The sequence below is a fragment of the Malaclemys terrapin genome, chromosome 2, assembly GCF_027887155.1.
Source record: "Malaclemys terrapin pileata isolate rMalTer1 chromosome 2, rMalTer1.hap1, whole genome shotgun sequence".
Taxonomy (NCBI): Eukaryota; Metazoa; Chordata; order Testudines; family Emydidae; genus Malaclemys; species Malaclemys terrapin.
Window position 1 is genome coordinate 11,861,802 of NC_071506.1, and position 13,099 is coordinate 11,874,900.

At 45.4% G+C, this 13,099-nt stretch overlaps 1 protein-coding gene across 1 annotated transcript in view; it reads left to right on the forward strand.

The window, feature by feature from the left end:
• Positions 1-13,099, forward strand: part of COL22A1 (collagen type XXII alpha 1 chain) — a 310,551-nt gene that overhangs the window by 172,762 nt on the left and 124,690 nt on the right. The window contains exons 17-19 of the mRNA XM_054020800.1: positions 4,666-4,719; positions 8,960-9,013; positions 12,335-12,370. Coding sequence (XP_053876775.1) covers positions 4,666-4,719; positions 8,960-9,013; positions 12,335-12,370 — 144 coding nt within the window. The remainder of the gene's footprint in view (positions 1-4,665; positions 4,720-8,959; positions 9,014-12,334; positions 12,371-13,099) is intronic.

Here is a 13,099-nt window from a genome sequence, read left to right on the forward strand (position 1 = left end):
TTCCATCAGCCCCTTTTCCTGTGACGGTATTGTCTGGTCTGTGGGGGTGTTGGCTCCCTTAGGAACATGGATAATTCCCACATCATTCAGGTAGGGAGGAGGGATGGAGCTGTGAGGGGGCAGGGAACTGATGCACTAGACAGGAATTAAAATGAGAAACAAGTGAATTGGGTTTTGTTTCATTTTGAGAGATTTGCACAATTAAACCTTCTTTCTTTCCCTCCTGGCCTATGCATAAAAGCCAAGATCTCTGCTATAACAATTGTGCATTTACAGTGCATGGATACTGCACTCAGGACATTTATACCCCTTGTTTTAATTTCTACCATTTGGAACCACTGGGAAAGTAGGGGGCGTTAACAGCTGGGCCAAAGATCTCTCCCTGTCTGCTTTTCCGTCTGCAACCGCTTCTTGCTTCTGAGACATCTGAATCTAAATTGTTGCCTCTTACAACACCATTAGTAAAGCATTACTAAAAATCACTTATGCTTCTCCCAGCCTAAGAAATATAGGATTTGTTATATTAAAGAAGAGCATTAGTTTCTATATTGAATATTGGTCCATCAAACCATTATCCCGATGCTTCAGAGTAAGGCGAAATCTCCCACAAGGCTCTTATGTCACTATACACTGAGAGCACCTTGAATCAAAGTACTGAGACTTTATGGTGCAGTACATAACTTTGAGCTGTATTGATCATGTCTGAACTTGAGGAGAGCCAGCATACAGAATTCACTAAACTCCCAAAGTTCTGTCGCAGCAAGCAGCAGGCTCATGTACAATCTGGGATGAATTCTCTAAGGATGGTGTCTTTTGTAATGGTAATCCAAAGTCCAGGTCAGAAATCTGGAGGAGATTGCCCTGGAACATTGATTCCAGCTTGAAACCTGTAGTGATAGTTTATAGACAAGATTAATAGAACCTTTAATTGAGCATAATATGGTTGTCATATAGAGCTGACCAGAAAACTGGGACATTTCAAAATATTTCAGTTGGGAACTTTTGATTTAGAAATTCACCTTTCAAATTTTTCCCATTGGGAAACTGCAGTTTTCCTGGGGGAAAGTGTCCCACCACCCACCATCGCTAACCCAGATTTTTTGCTGTTTCCCAACTGAGGAAAAAATAGTATAAAAAAGTGGGGAGGGGAAAAAAAACTTTACCCTTAAAAATGAAATATCACTTTCTCTCAGAAAGTAATACTTTCAATATTTTGTTACTGTTCTCCAATAATAGAAATTGGAAAATAGTAACAAAGTATTAGAAAATAGGCTTTCACCCACTTTCTCATTCTTTTTGACCATTTGTCACCCGGCAAGAGTTGGAAGATAGAAGGTAGAGAGAAACAAACCTTGATTATCTTGATTGATCAGTCCTTCAGCCCTCGTATAGACTGTGCTGACCACAACATGTCTTCCATTCTTCTCGTATCCTGGCCTTCTTTCTCCATGTGCGGCCATGTCTTTTCATGATAAAATCTTCCCATCTCTTTAGAGGTAGGCTGAGTGATCGTTTCAGTGGGTACCAGTCGGCGACAGCTGCAGTCCATCGATTGTCAGTGAGCCTCGCTGTATGCCCGGCCCATCACATTTTACTACATCCTGCACTCCACTCTGCTGTCTGATCACTTCATTGGGGACTAGGTCACAGATTGAAATTCCCAGAATTCTTCTTTCCATCACCCTCTCCATGACAGACAGTTGCTGCTCCTCTGTCTTCGTCAGTGCCCATGTTTCGCTGCTGTACAACATTGCTGGCCGTACTGTTAAGTTGAAGAGGCTGGCGCGTGTTGCCTTGTTGATTTTTCCTTGAAGGACATCCTTGATAGAATTGAATGCACACCAACCTGCTTTCTTTCTTTGTGAGACTTCACCTTCCTGATTGTGGCGCATGTTAATTTCTTGGTCCAAATAGACATATTGCTCAATTTCTTCTATTTGTTCTCCCTTGATTGTTATTTGGGCTTTTGGCAAAGTATCAGACCGCATATATTTCATTTTGGAGCGGTTAATTTTCAGTCCAACTTGGCTGCTTTTTGTGTTGAGTTCTCGCAGCATTTTCTGTAGGTTGATAGTATTTTTGGCAATCAACACAATATCGTCCGTGAATCTGAGATGGTTTCACTGCTCTCTGTTGATGTTGATTCCACCCTTCCAATTCATCTGCCTCATTACCATTTTGAGGCAGGCTGTGAAAAGTTTCGGTGAAACCGTGTCATCCGACGAAGTGGGCGTTCACCCACGAAAGCTTATGCTCCAATACATCTGTTAGTCTTAAAGGTGCCACGGGACCCTCTGTTGCTTTTTACAGATCCAGACTAACATGGCTACCCCTCTGATACGTGTCTCATTGTTTCACCCCTTTCTTAATTGGGATGCAAAGGGGAGTATCAAATAAAGTTATATCTGTGGTGCAGTCAGAATTTGTTTCCTTTAATACTTTGATATACTTTGTGTCGATGGCCTGCTGTGCAGAGCTTTCAATACTGCATTGATCAATACGCTGTCGAACGCTTTTTCATAGTCGACGAAGGCAATACATACAGGGAATTTGTATTCCCTTGAGCATTCCAATAGCTAGTTTATAGGGAAAATATGGTCCATTGTGCTGAAATTCCTCGGAAAGCCTGCCTGCTCTCTCGGCTGCTGCTCGTCCAGACTCTGAGAGAATGGGTTTGTTATTATTTTGGTGAACAGCTTGTAGACATGTGAGAGCAGGCATATTGGACAATAGTTCTTTGGATCTTCACGATCACCCTTCTTGTACAGCAGAATGGTGTTGGACTCCTTCCAGCTAGATGGTATCTTCTGCATTTCCAAGTAACACCTAAACCTCTGAGCAAGGGTTTCCCAGAGGTCTTGGCTTCCAGCTCTTATCATTTCGATTGTCAGTCCATCCTTACCGCAACAAACCACAATTTTGAAATGCAAAATTCAGAAGAAGTGCCTTTCGTCCTCCGATTGATTTTCATTTGGAAAAAGAAAAAGAAAAATCAGCCTTTCCCCCCCAAATCTGTAATTTTGGAAAATGAAACATTTCACCAACAGTGAGCATTTTCATTTCAGCTGAAAGCCTCTTTTATGACAAAAACAAAACAAAAATAATTTGAGTTGGAAAATTTCCGACCAGGCCTAGCCTCATATAATTATTCAGCCCTCTTGCTGTGTGCCCTTCATGCCCCTGGCAATGAATCCATCTTATGAGGTCCTCCACTGATGTCACAGATACACCAGAAAAGATGCTAGGGAGGGTGCAGTGCTCTGTTGATCAGCAGTCTGTAAAGTTGTGATGTCTCAAACTGACTACAGTGCAGAATACAAAGAGTTTAATTCAGGCAGAGGGGTGTGTGTGTGTGTGTGTGTGTGTGTGTAAAAAGATTGGGAAGTCCCTCCCTCAGGCTGCTATGGCACAGAATGTGCAGAGCAATGTAATGCCAGTCCTGCAGCATCTCAGAACGAAACAGCATTTCTGATGCAAGATTTATAGACATTCTAAAAAAATCCCCCTCCCCATCAATTAATTGATTTGTAAATCCATTTTCAGTATGCTAAAGCAATCACACACATACACTCTCTCTCTCCCTGGCAAATCATGGACTTAAATCTAATGCTATAAGTACTGGTTTACTGATAATAGCTTCGGTCAAACATTTATATGATGAGGTATAAATCACAACTGAGATTCATAAAGCTTTTTTATTATTATAAGCAAAACTCTAAATAATATTCAGTTACAAAGAGCTCCCTCTAGTGATAGAATTTGTCTATGAACAAAATCTGTTATGATTAATCATAATAATTGTATTTCTATTAGAGTGGTGCTTAGATCAGAGCCCCATTGTGTTAGGTGCTGAACACACACATAGTAAGAGACAGTCACAGCCTCAAAGAGCTTACACTCTAAACAGACAAGATAGACAATGTGTGGGAGGAGGGAAGTACAATTATTCCCATTTTGCAGATGAGAAACTGAGGCACATAGAGATGAAATCATGTGGGAAGTCTGTGGGAGAGGCAGGAATTGAACCCAGATCTCCTGAATCTGTCTCCTGCCTTTGCCCCAAGGCCATCCTTTTGAGAGCCTCAGATGAAAAGAGCCATATTACAAATGCAAAGTATTATTACCGGGCTCAGCCCTGAAACCCTTAATTAGTCCTTGCTCAAGTATCTCTGCCATTTCCCTCAGTGGGGATTTTTACTGAATAAGGATTGCAGGACTGGGAACAGTATCATGAAAAACATCTAAGACAAATTTTTGGTTCAGCAGTGGATTGGGTTCTGTGATAAATTCCTAGTAACTGCACTTGGGAGACAAGAGAAAGGAGTTCTGACTGACCGGCCTTGTTCCCCAATACTATGCAGTGATACTTCTTTCAGTTCATGAAAAAAGGGTGGTATAAAATCTAAGAATTACAGAAATCAGAAATGGAAAATATGTTGTCTGGCGACTACCCAGTTTACCCCCTTGCTATAGATATGCCCCCCCCCCCCCCCCTTTCTGCAGGAGTGTATTTCCCAGAATAACAGACTTAGATCACTTTTCATGTTCTCAGCTCCATGCATGAGTAGCACAGAAGGTTATACAGACTGAGATGTCTCTTGCAAAATAGTGATGTGAACAATTTTAACATGAAGTTATCTTTTTCTCTATCTCCTTTTTTCCTAGGGAGAACGAGGTCTCGATGGGTTCCCTGGGAAGCCAGGTGCGGAGGGGAAACAGGTATGGAGTGAATATTTGGGAGCAAGAGACTATTTTTCAAACTAGGCGTTAATGCACAGTGAATGGGAAGGTGGCTGCTGAAATGGGACTTACCCCAGACAACTGACATATTGTAACTGTAGGAGCAGGCGGGCAGCTTATAAAATCATCAAAATCTTTTTGAGCACCCAATTGTAGTGGGACTGGTCCCTACGCTAAGCAGCCTTGTTCCACCCTGACCAATCTCTCGTCAACCAAGGAGCACTGTGCTCCTAGTGAGGGGAATAGAACCGCCATATGATTATTTTTAAAGGATGCACTTTGTGTGGTGATGCGGTTATGGAGGAAAATATTTTATTGACTTCCAGCCCTAGCCTTCAAGCATTAGAACATTCAAAGGCCAGGCGACGGTAATGTGACCCCTCAAGACCTGCTGTTATAGCCTTAGTACACACAAAGCAGTCTGTGTCCCCACATCTAGCCTCCAGGCTCTTCTTCCCCCAAGGAAACTAATCATTAATGTCACCTTGTGCTTCAGCAGCTATGTGGAGATACTTACAGATCTGAAGCATTTCCCTAGCACTTGAGTCAAAGCTGTCAGCAAATCTTTAGTGCCCTTTTAAAATGGGATTTCAGAAGAGATACTGTGCTCATTTGCACTGGCTGTAAGAGAGCTGATACCAAAGGGAATGTGTGCTCTTGCAGAATTAATGACAAGTCTCGATGGTGGAACTCAAATGTAAGTTATGTGGCTAATTTTGTACTCACCAGGCTGCAGCATGGTTCCCTTGTTCCTCCATCTCTGTTTATTAAAATTTAACCCTCAGGCGGTTTCTTTTTCCATTGCCTCGCACCTTGTGTAGTCCTTTCTCCATGTGCAAAGTGGATGTGAAACAGTGCCAAATTGGACGGGATGGAAGGGGTTTCCACTCACCCTGTACACAAAGGGACAGGCAATGGAGAATCTGGTCATCAAGTCTCCTTTTGGTCTTGCAGTCTAGTCTCCCTGTGCCCTATGCTGATATATACTTTCTCATGCAATAGTACTCCTCCGAGTTCTTTCACTGTCTCCTGTTGTGATAACGTTCAGTACTCTGCTTATAGCTAGATCAGTTCCAGAGGTAACGCCGGGGCTGTTACGTCAATAGATTTTTGTTTGTGTGTTAATTCTTTTGATTTTGAGCTTTAAGTAACAATGCAAATTATGTACAACAAATATGGAAATTCACTAAACATGGTAGGACAGAAAAACTGCTACATCTTAATAATTTACAAATCATAGTGGGGTGCCCTGGCCGCTGGAGTTACGGTCCTCAAAGAAAGGGAACCATGTTTCACAATATGGTTACATTTTCTGGTTTTGGTTGTAATAAGTGAGTTTTTCCATCACCAGCTTCCAAACATAGTTAACCAAGATGGTAGCCTTGGAGAGGGTCTTTTTCCTTCCATTCACTGGTAACAGAACATCCAGTTGCTGCTAATTGGATAGGCACTAATTACTTTAAATATTTGTACTAAAATAGCATTTGTGGGTCTATCACAGAATACACTCACTGGTAAGGCGCCTCCTCCTGGCTGCTTTGGGGATATACTCCATCCATGCCTGACACCCGTTTCCTGCATGTCACTCTTGCTATGGCCCCTCTCACACTCTGGGACTCAGCACGCTCCCTCTGTGCGACTCGGCCCTGCGACCAGGTCGCTGTATGTGTTTCCACTTCCTGGGTAGCAAATTCTCTCCGGACCAACTGGCAGCTGCCTTTCCAGGCTGTCCTCTAATCTAAGGCTATGTCACATTCACCGGGGCAGGAAGGGGAACCTGGGCCCACCCACTACTCCGGGTCCCAGCACAGGCACTGTCTGTCCAGCAGCCACGGTCTGTTTAGGCCCAGACCCCATTGTGATTTCCCTGTGCTCCCTCCTACCTCCCTTCTCAGTGTTCTGGCCCGCCCATGGGGTCCAGCTCAAGCTCCCAACTCCCAGGGAATGTCTGCAGCCTACTTCCCCTGCAGCCTCTTCTGGTCTTAGCTTCCTAGTTTTATACCAGCCCAGCCTACACCAGCTCAGCTGAGTTTCATCTTCCTTTATGCAGCCTACTAGGTTAATTAGCCCATTCCAAGCTACCTTAACCCCTTCAGGTGCGATGTAGAGTGAACACCCCTTCACAGGGTCCCACTGAGATTGGGATTCCCTTATGCTAGGCCCTGTACATATAGCGAGAGGCAGTGCCTGCCCCCCAAAGAGCTTATGGTTTATATAGACAAGACACATAAAGGATGGGAGATGAAACAGAGCCCCACAGAGGTGAAGGGACAGGACTAGATGACCACTCGAGCTCCCTTCCAGTTCTATGATTCTATGACATGCCCAAGGTCAGCAGGTCAGTGACAGTGCTGGGTCTTGAAAATTGTCGGTGCAAATCACTGCAGTGCAGGCAAGCCAACCTCCAAGTGTCCAGGAGCATTTTGCCTCTTCAAGGTAGCATGCCTCCTGGTGCTCTATGCTGCCTGCCACCGTGGCCGTATGCCGTGGAAGGCTGGTGCAGTCAAGCCTGTTTGATCGAATGAGCTTTGGATGTATTTATATTAATGAGTGCACAGGGCCCAAAGTTCTGGAGTGGTGCGATGCATAAATTGAAAATGTATCTGATCTGAACATGCATTAATTGGATCTGTCTCAATGCACTGTTCAGTGATGCAGACACGATGCAGACAGAATTTAGAACACTGGAAAGCAGAGAAGATAGACTAGGGAACTTCCCCCACTGTGTGGGCATCTGTGCTCTTGACATATTGTCTGCAGGTGAATGATTTGCCTGCATCCCCTACACCTAAACTCTCCAGGTTACTTAGCAATTTGGTTCTGTCAGCCTGTGTTTGTACTTCCCTTCCAGTTATGGTGTCATCAGCAGACTTAACCATGGTTGAATTTACTCTTTCCACTCTGTGGAATAGGATGGTTCCCAGGCCATCGCTCTGTTTTGCTCCCCCATTACCTCAACCAGTTTTTAACCTGGGCTATGGTGTTTTTTATTTTTATTTCGTTACTGTTTAGCCAGTATCGTTAGAAGAGGGGACATGACACCTCACTGGGATCCTAATGTCCTGTGTCCGCTGCACCCATTCAATTATTTACAGAACTAGTTAACATTTCCAGCTACACTGGTTGGATTGAGAAATTGTGAGGGCATAGTAGGGCAGAAGCTGATCATTAGCGTCTCCTAGGGAGAGATTTCTCTCTGTGGTACCGTTGCAGAATTGGTGCATTCCGGGGCTTCTCCACCTGCTTTGGCTCTGGGCCGCCAGCAGAGAGGCAAATCCTTATCCCCGTGCATAGGCTGGGCATGTGGACTGGTCAGGACTGGAATCAGGAAACTCTCCCCCTTTCCCCAAGACCAGCCTAGCTGCTGAAGCAGCTGTTGCTGCCTCATCATGGCTGCAGCAGCCCCCGCAGTCTGCAGGGCAGAGGGAAATGGCTTACAGATCCACTGCTCCAGCCTCCCCCTCGTTCCCCTCCCCACAGAGCAGAACAGAAGGAGGCCTTCCTCTTGTACCTGTTCCTGCCAGCCTCCTCCTTCATAGTCCAGTGCAGTCGGGGCTCGCTAATTCCATTAGTTAAACACACTCCTGGTCCCTTATCATTGCTTGTGTTCTGCAGGCTGAATTCCCATGGGCGTGGGTATTTTGTCCCAGAAACTGGATCCCAGACAAGGCAGATTGATGACCTGCTCCATTCCCCTGTCAGAGGACATTTAACCAAAGCCTTTGTCTGCACAAAATCGCCTCCTTTGGTTTTATTCAGATTAACAGGGGTTGTTTTTTTTTAAGTTTCACCGTATTGAGGAGTCACTAAGACCTCGAGGGGATGTCTACACTGCCCCAAGTCTCAGAGCCTGGGTCAGTTGACTCAGGCTCACAGAGCTCGGGCTGTGAGACTAAAAATGGCAGTGTAGACGTTCAAGCTCAGGCTGGAGCCCAGGCTCTGAGACCCCCCCACACACGTACGTCTCCGAGCCGAGACTGCAGCCCAAGCCTGAATGTGCACGCTGCAATTGTGAGCCCCACCGCCTGAGCCCCACAAATCGACCCGGGCCAGCCGCGGCCATGCCCGTAGGTCTTTGATTGCAGTCTAGCTGTATCCCGAGTCACTAGACAGATACAGGCCATGCCCTGGCAAGATTATTCCAGTGCTAAGGGCTCGGCTAAAGGCTCTGGGTCTCCCCTGCACTGCAAATCATACTGTGTTGTTAATCTATTTTCAGGGCATTAAGGGCAGCACAGGCCCACCAGGTGCCAGCGGACCCAGAGGAGAAAAGGTGAGCTGGGGAAGGTGCCCAAGGAGCACTTTGAAAGGCAAACTCATTTCATTTTGAATAAACTCTCCTAGAAATGACAGTGCTGCTGGTTATCCCCATGGGTCTCAGGTGCAGCTAGCAAGGATGAAGCCCTGGGGCCTGATTTTGCTCTCTCACTAGGGTAGATCCTGAGTAACTCCACTGAAGTAAACAGAGTTAACTCTCCTTCAAAATTTGGTGCAAATGCCTGCTCTCCTGGAAGCCAATAGACCTCAGTGGGAGCAAGAGCTGATCCAACAGAATCAAGCCCATGAATGTGTTTCTAGGATTTCCTGGAAATTGGGAGATCAACCAGCTCTTTGGTTAGACAATTTGCTGGCGGAGGTTTTGAGTGGTGGAGGGAAGTGTATATTTGGGGCAGCATGAATGACGAGGCATTGTCTGCGATGAATACAGTAAAAGCTGTGTTATCCAGCACTTTACCAGCTGAAAAGCTCTAGAAACTGGCATTTCGGGGTGTTTGATCCGGGCAGCGCTCGCCTCGGGCGGCTCCCCGCAAGTGGCAACATGTCCCTGCTGTTCCTAGGCAGAGGAACAGCCAGGGAGCTCCGTGCCCTGCCCCTGCCCCTGCCCCTGCCCCTGCCCCGCCCCGAGCGCTGGCTCCGCAGCACCTGCAGTGGAGGCAACGTGCAGAGCCACCTGGCCACACCTCTGCCTAGGAGCAGCAGGGACATGTCGTCACTTGTGGGGAGCCGCCCAAGGTGAGCATCGCCCACATCCACCACCCCGAAACCCCTCCTGTATCCCAACCCCCTGCACCGAGTCCCCTTCTGCCCTGAGACCTCTCCTGCACCCAAACTCCCTCCCTCCATTGGTAAGTATAACTCTTGATTAATGCTATCGAAATTTTGAATTTGTCCCCAAAAGAAACATTATCTATTAAAGAAATGTTAGGGAAGATCTCCCAAAACCTCATAGGGAACGATTGTTCATATAGCTTATGTACAATATGCAGTTTTCCTTGGGCATGCCCTCCTTCGTTCTGATTATGGCCTGCATAGTTTTGCTTCCTGAAACAATGCCAAACACTTGTTTGATGGGATAATCTTGCGGTTGACAACTCCGTCAACAACAAATCATCCCAGCAGTTTAACAAGCGCTGCCGAAAATCATGCTGTTGTTAGCTCATCTGTAGATCAATTCTGTCCTGCCTTCCTGAGATTCCTCCCTGTGTTAATTGGAATGATTAACACCTTTTCTCTTGACATCCACGGGATGCAGCAGGCATTTGATCCAAAAGTCTATAGGAACTGGCTCAAAAAGAGGAATGCATCACTACCTTTGCTCCTTCTCTGTTGCTCTGCTAGAGGAAAATTCAGACTGTCGGTGAAGATGTCCTGCTAAGCACAGTGGCCTTCAATTCCTGTTTTTTCCCCCCCTGGAAGGACAATCCCTCATTCCTTGTGCTAGTGTTTCGTATGACTTTACATTGTGGTACCAATTTCTTAAGAGTGAAAATAATTGCTCATGAGAGGTTTTGAACTCACAGCCTTAGAGACTGCAGGCTTTCAGCCACAGAGGCACAGATAACACCAATACAAGCTTCCTCACGCTGCCCTACCAATGGGTCAGATTCTGAGCAGCCTCCTACCTTCTGGAGTCACTTACAGCTTGTGCAGGGCGGGTATAAAATGACACCAGTTTGCACATTTTGCAGAGATGTAAATGACTTCACAAGGGAGTGGAGATCCAGTCCAGTGTGCCTACACCCTGAGCTGGGAGTTACATTCATGGGAGCGGTGAATACAATGCAGGGGCAAGTATACGTCCCAGAGAACAAGGCGAGGCAGTGCATGTATTTCTATTTCTGTATTGTGGGTCAGATGCTTCCCTTACTTACACTTGTATAAATCGGGCCATTGAATCAGTGCTGTTACCAAGGTGAAATGGGTCTGAATCAAGCCCCTTCTAGCTCTTTCAACACTGGATTTAAACCACTTGGAAAAGAAACTAGAAAGCCTACAATGGAGCAGAGTTTAGCTGAGAAAACAATGGGAAAATCGAGCTCAGTAAAGCGGAAGAGCCATCCAGGCAGTTAGAATATGTTAGTCGGTTGCTTTCTGACTCAATCTGTATACTGGAAGACACTTGAAAAAAATGACAAGCAAATGTGAGCTTCCCCTCCACCCCATCTTGATAATTATTCCCTGCTCTCAGATGTTTTTAGTGGAAAGTTTTACCTTGTCATTTTAGAACTAGTTATTAGACTTTCCAGGGCAGCCTTGTGACTCCCTGCTTTCAGTCTGTCATGTTTTTGTTGTTTCCTACCTAGTCCTGTGGCATTCAAGATAAAAAGGGGCTTTTTTTTTTTACCCACAAAGCAGCTAAATGATACTCTGATGAGTATCCAAGAATGCAGATACCAAAATCAAACCACTCTGTTTCCCATTATGTTTCCACTATAATTCCAAAGATACAGGGTGGGTTTTCCAAAAGCACCTCAGGGTGTTGCATGCTCTTCTCCTGTTGATTTTTAATTGGAGGTGGGCATCTATCTCCCTTGGCATTTTGGAAAATCCCAGCTATGCTGTAGAGTCTGCATAAAGAGATATACAAAATGAATGGAGTACCTCTGAAGCAGGAAGTGTGTAAAAGACATCATAGGTCTACCAGGGAGTGAAGGGAGCAATTAATGAACATAAGGACACTGCAGAGAAGCTAAATGGTATTTTTGCATCAGCTTGGTCCTGAATGGGTGTTGGGGTGACATCTCCCCAAGACCTGCTCTTATAAAGTCATAAATATGAGGCAGTATCGGAGACAGAGGTTTTGGCGCAAACTGATACATTAGAAGGCAGCTAGTCACCAGGATGGGGTGGGATCATCGAAGAGTCCTGAAAAAATGTACTGTGTGAGTCTGTTCTGTAAAGTGACTGTGTGAAAATGCCATTGTTGGCTTCCATGTTTGACTCAGCAAAGATCTGTGTCAAGTGTGCTTCTTTAACAAGAAAAATGTGTGTGTGTGTGTATGTATGTATGTATATATATATATTTTTTTTTTCTAAATTCCAGCTCTTCTGACTCTGCCTCGGATGTGAGAGTCAAGCTGGGTTCTTTCCATCTGGCATATGAACACCAGTAATAAGGGTTCTGCAGGCCAAAATGGGGAAGCTTTGAATATACAGTCCAAATCAATGCAATCTCAAATCTGTCTGGGAAGGTTCGTGGGCACAGGCTGAGCGTGAAGCAGACAGACCATAAGGGCAAGAGGCTGCTGTTGAAAAGAAGTTTGGGGACTTACTTCTATTTCATTGCTTGTCTGTGTTTTCCCTTTCCACGCAGGGTGAAGCTGGGCTTCCCGGATTACCAGGCTCTGCAGTAAGAAGCGACTTTAGCATTAACATGAGCGATGAACTATAATGCATGAGAAACAAAAGTGAGGAAGGCAGGGGTGGGCTGTGAGGATTTTGTAAATTTAGGGATGGATTTTGTGTGGGATTTTCAAATGATCAGGAAGCTTAAGCCAGTGAAGATTCCTGAGAGCAGGAGTTTGTGGCTTCTAGGATCCCAGTAAGGAGATTAACTGCATTATGAAGAGGCAGGATTTGAGGAGACCATAAAGGAGAGAAGTGAAATACCCAGGAGTCAGGGAGGCCTGGCAGTAATAAACAATTTTCAGAGGAGTGGCCAAGATAGCGTCTAATGGAGTTGGTCTTTTAGGGAAGAAGATGGGCCTGGGAGATTAGAAGGCAGACGACAGTTCAGGGTCAAGTGGAACAGCTCAGTCTCTGACATCGGGGGCCCAGTGTGAGATTTGAGAGAGGAGCTGGAGAAGGCAGACTTGGGATGGGCGCTGCTCTTCTTACCATCTAGCAGGGGATCCGCTGTGTGAAAGAAGTCACGGTGGAGGTAGGAGCTGAAGACTGCAAGGAAAGGGTAGCTGCAGTGAAGAGGATAGAGGTTTTGATTTTCCTCTCACACCAAATTTACACCCGTGAAACTCCAGTGACTTCAATGGAGTCGTTTTTCATTTGCTCTGGTGTCACTGATGGCGGAATCTGGGTTTAATATTGGCCACATAGAGGTGTCATCTACGTGGACACCCAA